Source organism: Ursus maritimus, unplaced genomic scaffold (assembly GCF_017311325.1).
Source record: "Ursus maritimus isolate PB19 unplaced genomic scaffold, ASM1731132v1 scaffold_14, whole genome shotgun sequence".
NCBI lineage: Eukaryota > Metazoa > Chordata > Mammalia > Carnivora > Ursidae > Ursus > Ursus maritimus.
The window spans coordinates 8,632,009-8,641,099 of record NW_024423786.1 but is presented as its reverse complement, the minus strand read 5'-3'; the positions used below and the strand labels follow the sequence as shown (position 1 = coordinate 8,641,099).

The window sequence follows — 9,091 nt, the reverse complement described above, 5'->3', positions numbered from 1 at the left end:
GTCTTTTTTTTTTTTTTTTTTTTTTTTTTTTTTTAATGTCAAGAACATCCTTCTAGCTGCTTTCCACATTTCACTTCAGAGAATGGTGCTTATATGCATTTACTCACATGAGTAACACTATAAAGCATTAAAAGTTGTTTCTAGAGTTCTAGCTACCAGAAAAAAACAGACAGCTTTTTCTTAGAGCTAAAGAGTACAGCTGAATATTGCCTCTGTTTTAAAGGAAATAGACAATCCAGAAGAAAAAGCAGAAGAAGAGAAAGAAGAGGTTACCGATGACCAGGAGAACCCAGCTCATAGCAGAAGGGTGGGTACCTTCTAACATCCTTTGGTTCCTGCTACCTATGGCTTGTGAACCCCTTCTCTTCTGAGTTTGTATCATCTCATTCTTCAACAAGATACTGTACCATCAACTGCTTATGACAATTGGGCCTTTTTTTTTTATAAAGGAGTTTTCATTACGTATCGTATGTATTTTTATCACACACACACACACACAGAGTAGTTATCTAGTGACTGTTATCTAATAATGGTCTTAAGAGGTTTCTTACTAACAATCTAGTTTCCAAAGAACTGCCTGGTTGGAACAAAACACATGTGTTTGGGCTCCTTTTTCTGGAATTGTGTAAGTTTTGATGTAAAAATAAAACTTTTGGTCACATGAATTCAGAAATTCTCTTTTTTGCTGAAGCCAGCCATCTTTAGTTCTGGTCCTGAGAAGTGAAAGATCTACTTCGTTACTTTTGAATTCTGAAAATCAAGAGAAAAATTAATTTTGATGGCTGTTTTTCTTTTATTAAAGTTTCAAAGTAATTTACCATTTTGAAAAGTTTAGATTTGACCTTGCCTTTTTCTACAACTGTTTCCAACATTTAAAAAGAAATGTTTTGGGGGTGCCTGGGTGGCTCAGTCAGTTAAGCTTCTTCTCCTTAGGTCATGGCTTCACGGTCAAGAGATTGAGCCCGTCATTGGGCTCTCCACTCAGTGGGGAATCTGCTTGGGATTTTCTCTCTCTCTTTCTGGCCCTCCCCCACTTGAGCACATGTGCTCTCGCTCTCTCTCTAAAATAAATCTTTTTTTTTTAAATGTTTTATTTTTAGTGTTTACTTCTGTTCACTAAGATATATGTGTCGTTGTATTGGCAAATGTCTTTAAATGTCTATGAATTTCCATTAATAACGTTTCTGAAAAAATATCCCCATCTCCTATTGAGGCTTCCTTCTGTGCTAATGCTATTTCTTTCTAGACCCGGGAAGATAGGAAGGTCGAAGCCATCATGCATGCTTTTGAAAACTTAGAGAAAAGAAAGAAGCGGCGGGATCAGCCCTTGGAACAAAGCAGCTCTGACATAGAGATTACTACCACCACTTCAGAGGTCCCTGTGGGAGAAGAGGCAAAAACTGAAGCCCCTGAACCTGAAGTTAGCAACCCTGCTTCAAACATGGCCATCCCAAGCACCCCACAGAGTGTTGGAGTGAACACCCGGAGGTCTTCCCAAGCAGGGGTAAGAGATGGGAAGACTCCAGGCCTTAGACATCCTTGCTTTTGCTAATGTCAGTTATCTGTCTTTTGGAATAGTTAAAATCAGCATTTTCAGCTTCACCTCATATTGCAGACTTTTCGTAGCTGATTTGTGGTATTCAGGGAGACAGAATTTGAATGATGAAACATTTTTAGACTAGAATGTAACATACTGTTTCTGCCAGATAAAACTGTTTGTGGTGAGTTCATAAAAATCATTTCACATCTCTTTTGCCACTTCCGTATAGCACAATTAGGCACCTGACCTTTCATAGGATTCTCAGGTTAAACTCATCTTTTCTTTTCCTTCCCTGACCATGAATTCTAAGCCTTAAGCAAGACCTCAGTACCTGAGAAAGAAACAAAGGAAAGAATTACCTTCCCTGCTAAGAACCCTAAAATTAGATAGCTACTTTCAGTGGACTTTGACCTACTTTGTAAATACTTACTAGTAAAGAAATAGACATCTACCTACAGGCTCTTTGGCTGATTGTGTAAGTTTTTTAAGGATTACATTTGAGATTAGTGTTTCTAAATACTAAATATTCAGAATGCTTAAAGTGAATAAGAGACTGGATAGAATGTTCGCTGATAAGAAATTTCTGGTAAGCGTTTCACTCTGCTATTATAGGATGTTGCTGCAGAGAAACCAGTCCCCAAGCCACCTCCAGCAAAGCCTTCTAGGCCCCGACCGAAGAGTCGAATTTCTCGGTACCGGGCCAGTTCAGCCCAAAGACTAAAGCGTCAGAAGCAGGCCATTGCACAACAGGCAGAGTTGTCACAAGCTGCTTTGGAAGATGGAGGAAATAACAGCTCTGTAACTCCTACTGAAGCTGGAAATATAGACAGTTCAGGAGAAAACAGGCAATTAATGGGGTCTGACCCAACTGTGGTATCATTTACTGGATCCCATGTCAACCGTGCTGCACCTAAATACCCCAAAACCAAAAAGGTAAGTCACAAATACATCTTCATAAGTCCAGTCTGGCAGGGGCTGTGTCTTAGTACTTTGAGAGGACCTGTAATCTCCAGAAAAAAACAAATCACCTAAGTATTATTAGATTGAAAAGCTGTAGATAAAAAAGCTTTGAGGCAGCAAGCTGAAACCATCCTACTACCTTTCTTTTGTTCCCTTAACTTTTAGGCAGAGCTTAAATTGCTGATAACTGGAATTATTGCTCCCTTAATGATCATGGAGAGGGTGAAGGAAGATATCCTTGCATTCTGAATGCCCAGTTCCTACTCTCTGCAGCTGCTATATCTACCTCTGTCCTAGTTTCTAGCTGAGGTTTGTCTTTGTAAGCTACACTGCTGCCTCTGGCTTTTACATCTGCAGCACCAACTAATGATCTCTTTTCTACCTTAGTATCTAGTTACAGAATGGTTGAATGACAAAGCAGAGAAGCAAGAATGCCCTGTTGAGTGCCCTTTACGTATCACCACGGACCCAACTGTACTGGCAACAACCCTGAACATGTTACCCGGTCTTATCCATTCCCCATTAATTTGCACCACCCCCAAACACTACATTCGCTTTGGCTCACCCTTTATCCCTGAGAGACGTCGAAGACCCCTTCTGCCTGATGGCACCTTCAGCTCCTGTAAAAAGGTATGTCTGTGTTTATGTGGGTTTTTTTTTTAACCTAGGATGCCTGTAATTATGACATATCTAACTTATTTTCTAGACAGCCATTCTCTTCCCATGTGAGTTTATAATGAGTTAGTTCTTCAGCCATGAATAGTGATGCATCTAGAGTCAGTAGGACTAAAGTGGGATGCATATTGCATTTTTGGTGCTCAATCTGTGAGGATTCACTGTTGTCTTTTCCGAGAGCCCATGAAGTACGGAGTTGAGAGCACACAGCAGTTGATGACTGGGTAGGGAGGGATGTTTTGCGTGTGCTCTTGTGGTATTGGTTAATATGTCCATTTGTGATTACTGTGTGAGATCGGGCCCCAGGTACTCTAGAGCAATATTACATAAGTAAAAATGATTGAATTGTGATTTGAATTAATTTAATTACATTATCATTTGAGTGAGAGTAGAGGAAAGGTCCTGTTATAATTGGCATATTTTCTGTTCCTTGATCAAATAACAAGTTGGACTGTTTATTCCCTAGTAAATACGGAACCTACTATAAATTTTCTCCCTCTCTCTCTCGTTCTTTCTCTATCCCCCTCTCCCCACTGTCTGTCTAGTTACATATTGTTTTTGGATCTAGTGGCAGTAGTGTTTGATGGTTGTTTTTGGAATGCTCTTTCTGAATTCCCAGAAACCCTGCATATTTTTCAAAGGTGTCTCTTGGGAATAGATCACTTCCCTCAGACCTATAATGTCATTTTTGTGTTTCTAGAAGTTTAGGACACCCTTTCATTTGGTCTTCCTTTGAGGTAGAGTCTGTTCCCTGGAACACCCTTTTCTCTTATCCTCAGATCTGGATTCAGGCTGCCTTCCTCAGTGTCTGCCATTGCCCTCCTCCACTGGCATCACGTACATGAGGATGCTGCATGTAGATTATTTGATGTGATGAAGTCTCCAACTCCAGGCAGGTCTTCCCTGACTCCTCCAAACTTAAAGCTTTTCTCTTTCCCCAAAGAGCAGAAAGTATTTCTTGGGGGTGGGGGGTATGAAAGATAAGATAAAGTGGTGTGGGATATGGAGGGGAGGAGGGCAACAGGGTTCTGTGCACAAAGGAAGGGCACTACCACTGAATGGGTAGCATACACTGAAGAAAGTCTTCCTAATTGCACATCTTACCTAAGTATTTGAGTCACTTAATGGTTTATTTGGGGGAAATTCCCAAGTAGAATAACCCCTAAGGAGAAATTTGACGATGATATCTTTGCCAAAAGAGAGGCTTTATAGATAACACAGTCACATGAATAACTTCCAGGTGTCAAGAATAAAAACAATGACATCTTTCTTAAGAAAAAAATAAGACTAGAAATTTGCCTAAGCGATAAAGGAGGGTTGGGTCTCTGGGGATAAATTTTTACACCAAGTCATTTACCTTGGATCTCAGAGATCACCTGAGAAGGGAAAAAAATTGTTTGCATTTGATGAGCATTATGATTAACCTTATTCTGTAATAATTGTAGAGTTGTGTTAACTCTGGTATGGCATGCCAAACTAATCTTCCTATTACATTTAGCTCATTCCCTCATGAAGATTAACAGCTCAAAATCTCAACTACATTTTTAGAGTGCTATTGAACACTTAGAGAAAGTGCAGATAATGGTATATATGAGAAGCTTTTTTCTTTTGTTCTGTCTTTGGTTGGGCATAATGCTAGACTTCTAAGGATGTTAACTATTGGAGCATCTTATCAAGCCAGACAGTAGGATCTCCTATTTTGGTCCTTTGAGAAGGGTAGATAGTTATTTAGTACAGATTAATAATGAAGTCTGAATTGTAGGCAGTATGGGCTAGCCTTTTGAAATGCCACCTTAATCATTCTGATGCTGGGTTATAATCTTTGTATTCCTGTCTTGATTTTCCAACTGGCAGAGTCCTGTAAAAACCAAAAACATGTAGGAATTTGATTTCAAATCTGATGACAGTCCATTTCTTAGAACTCTTTTTACCTCGTATGGTTTAGGATTTGTCTCTGTAGCTCATCTTAGTATCTCCACTGACAACAGATAAAAATCCCATTTAACTCATGTCCATGTTTTATTCTCCAAATGTGTCTGACCATCCTTGGTCTTGTTTTCTGCAGGCTCTGCTCAGGCACTTTAATCTCTATATGTCGTGTTAGTCTTCAGGAAGAGTTCAGGATATGTATGCTGAGTTATCTAGCAGAATTATCTTACTTAAATTGGGTCTTTTAAAATTTTTTAAGTTTAGATTTGCATTAGGTTAAGTCACAGCTTTAATATTTGCTGTTAACTTCCAGATTATATTACAAAATTAAAATTTCACTTTTTATAGCACAAAATTAATGAAATTGGGTCTTTTATCTAGAAATTGAACTCTGCTTTAATCTAGGTAGGGATGGAAAAGAGTTATTCTTAGATTGGTTAGAAAGGACACTTAGGTCCTAATGTAGGACCTGAGAAGATCTGCATTATTCAACAAAATTGTAATAATTTTCTGAAATTTTCTCAGAGAAGAATATGTTAGATGAGAAAAAACACTCCATGGAATTAGTTAGAACAGTGTGTATTGCTGATAGGCATACTGTTTCTTATCTGATTAAAGGATGTAAAAGCCTCATCATTTAAAAACCATGTAAAGTGGCATGTTGTGTATTTGCATCCAGATTCTTAGAGTGTTTGACAGAACATTTTGATGTCCCTGGAGTTTCTAAATTATATTGAATCATGGTTCTTAAAAAGCACATTATGGCATATCTTATATTGAGTCTTCACTTATTTTAAGAATGGAAACGTTGATTTTATGAGTGATCAGTAAGCCTTTCAGTAGTGTCCTTCCTTGTTCTCTCTAAATCTTCTCTAAGCTTTTACTTTGTAGGTATAATACATGTGGGCTGGGGGGGTTTGGTCTCCCAGATTTCTTAGAAAACCATCCTGACTGAAAATAAAGCACTTCGCTTTGCATTGGTGTTTTATTGTGTACGCGGGAGGGGGTTATATAATCCGTGTATCTCCATACTCAGTTGAACAGGTCCTCACTAAACATGTGCGCCTAGTGATAAGCTACAAGCTTTTTTCATGTGCATTCTCACTTAGCCTTCGTGACAACTCTGTGAAGTTGGGTTATTGGCCTTGATTTATAAATCCAGAAACTTTGGCTCAGATGGATTGCCCAGAGTTAGGCAGCTAGTGAGAGGCACAGCAAAGTTTCAGTCCAGATCTTTGGACTCCAAAACCCAAATTAACTTCCTTGCTCCTTCCCCCTAGTAATGAGACTCATCAAAACATTTCTCTCACCTCTCTCTGAGCTTCTAACTCTGTATAAGAGTTTTGGAGAAGGAGGAAGTATCCTTTTGACCTAATAACTGCAGCTAGAACTGAGGTGCTGAGGGTATCTAATTTGTTATTACGGAACTTGCTAGCTACAAACAAATGTTCCAGTTTTTTTTTTTTTTTTTTTTATCAGCTCTAAAATGTTATATAGACATACAGAAGGGCCAGGAGGAATGGGTTTGATCATATTTGCTGTGTTTGATCTTATAGCTAACCATAGCAGCATCTTACTCCTTAGAATGCCCCTGTCCTGGTTTTATTTTCCCTTTTTGTAGTCATCAGATCCAGAATGTAAATTCTTTTATGGGTGCGTCTACTTGACACTGGAAATTTAAGAAATCTTCTCTTGGAGGAAAGCACAGTGACCCCAAGTGAGTCCTGTCATCTGCTCTGAAAAGAAAAACTTGTATTAAAGGTATCTATAACCAAGGATTTTTCACTCATTTTGTCCTCCTGGGCCTAACTGTCCCCATCTATACATGAGTGCTTTGGACAAAGTGACCTCCATGGTCTCTCCTAAGTTGTAAGGTGCTGTGGTTCTGACAGTTCATCTTGACATCAGTATTCTGTGTATAAGCGAGTTCATTCTTGGTCTTATTTTGGCTTTTCAGAGACCTGGTCATATCATGAAATGTTGATATGATTCAACTGACTGTTGAGATCTCTTTTTTATATGCTTACTCACTCTTATTGCCTCGTGTTTATGGTTTTATTTTTGCTTTCATTTGGTAGACCACAAAGCCATTTATTTACATGATCTAAAATTTTTCTTGGTGAAATTTTCTTCATATTATTTTCTAAGAAATGATTATTTCCTAAGTTTCTAAGAGGGTATTTCTATTTGCTCTCTTTGGTGAAGAGAATATTTACTTACCTGTAATACTTGTTCTCTAAAGGTGTAAAATTATAATCACCTTTGCTCTTCCTATTTGGGGGAGGGTCTGATTCAGAAATTGATGTTTATCAAAATTCGATCTGTCTTATGTCAGGGCAGGAGAGCCACAGAGTGGTGAGCAACCTACAACTGTGTATCTTAAGAGAACACAATTACAGGTAAGAAATTTTCTCTCTTCCCCAGGATGAATAATCTTATTATCCTAATCTTTGCAGGCTCACTTTCTGACCTAAATTTATATCTCATCATTTAGATTACAAAAAAATGTGACTGATTAGAGAGCTCTTTTTGACTTTTTCCCCTTTTTGATTTCTACAGAAGTTCATTTATTCTGGTGATTTGCATTATTCTTGCCTAATTTAACCAAAGTAGTTAGTAGGGAGAAAAAACTCACAGGTTATTCCATCTGAGAGTAGACCTTTTGGAAGTATTTTGTACCTGTACTGAAGAGCTGTTTATTCTCATCCAGAGTCTTCCTGTGAATCTTTTCTACTGTCTCTTCAGATGTCCTCAGCACAGGGCAGACAATTCTTAAGAGATCTTTTATCTTCCTTCGAGGCATTTATTTTATGTACTAATTTTATCCTATATGATCGAAGTCTCTCTCTCAAATGAAAGCTAAGATTTCTTAATCTCTTCCCGTTTACCCCATTCTAAGCAATATGAAAAGTTGAACAGTACTCATTTTTTACTGGTTTTGGTTTTGTGATGGGATCTCATTATATATAATCCAGATTATCTCAATTTTGCCCTGTAGAAGGAATTGATGGGGCAATATTCTAATATGCTGAAACGCAAGACAAAAAATACTTGACTGTGGAACTCAATGAGTGTGTTGGAGTGCATCTCTCACCAGTTGATATGTAATGATCTGGTTAATGTATTTAAAATAGCTTTACTAAGTAGTTTTAAATGAGTATTGATAATTCCCTGGTTCTTTTCCCATTGTAGCGCTGGATAAAGCAAGCCTTGGAAGAAGGGATGACTCAAACATCATCTGTACCCCAAGAGACTAGAGCTCAGCACCTATACCAAAGTAATGAGAATAGTAACTCTTCTAGTATCTGCAAAGATAATGCAGGTATGTATCTCAAACCTTCCTGAATACATAAGCAATGATTATTTCAGGTCCATGTAAAAAAATTCAGTTTGAGTACTTGAACAGTCTGATACAAAAAAAAAAAAAAAAACATTGTTATCTAAATAGTTACTTTACATCTGTCTTTACAGAGGAAGAGAGAGATCTCAAGTCAGGGAACAGTTTTCCCACGCCGACAAAGAAGGAACTAGACAGTGTACAGATAACAGCAGAAATGGTTATAAAAAGGTTAGATACATTTAAAGTAGTAAGTTTAGGAAATCTGTATCCATGTTTATAAGAGGAGAAATAAGCAAGAAAGATGGGGCACTGTTGGGGAAACAATAAAGATTGCATATGATTGAGCTGGGTGGGGCTTGGTTGAAGGGGCAGGGGGCGAATGAAGTAAATGAGAAATCCTTAAGATGTTATTGTTTTCAAAAGGGCTTACACAATTAGTGTAAAATTTTTTAGGAGACATGGCTTTGAATCCAGTATAAAGTCTTTGTGAGTTTTTAAATGAGAAGGTCCTAAAAAATCATCTGGTCCATCGGTTTTCACAGTAATTCTTACAGGGTAATTTTAATTAAATTGCAGTTTAGAGCACTGGTGCATGAACTTGTGATGCTAACTTATTTTGGCACCAGTCTTTTTACCAAAGTTTCTCC

The 9,091-nt window shown here is 37.9% G+C and overlaps 1 protein-coding gene across 9 annotated transcripts in view; it reads left to right on the top strand.

Moving 5' to 3' along the window:
- The window catches only part of SETD5 (SET domain containing 5), an 83,538-nt gene that overhangs the window by 49,854 nt on the left and 24,593 nt on the right, over positions 1 to 9,091 (top strand). For all 9 annotated transcript variants that reach the window (XM_040628524.1, XM_008697927.2, XM_040628523.1 and 6 more), the window contains 5 exons: positions 224 to 307; positions 1,247 to 1,504; positions 2,153 to 2,473; positions 2,888 to 3,130; positions 8,297 to 8,426. In XM_040628524.1, the coding sequence (XP_040484458.1) occupies positions 224 to 307; positions 1,247 to 1,504; positions 2,153 to 2,473; positions 2,888 to 3,130; positions 8,297 to 8,426 (1,036 nt within the window). The remainder of the gene's footprint in view (positions 1 to 223; positions 308 to 1,246; positions 1,505 to 2,152; positions 2,474 to 2,887; positions 3,131 to 8,296; positions 8,427 to 9,091) is intronic.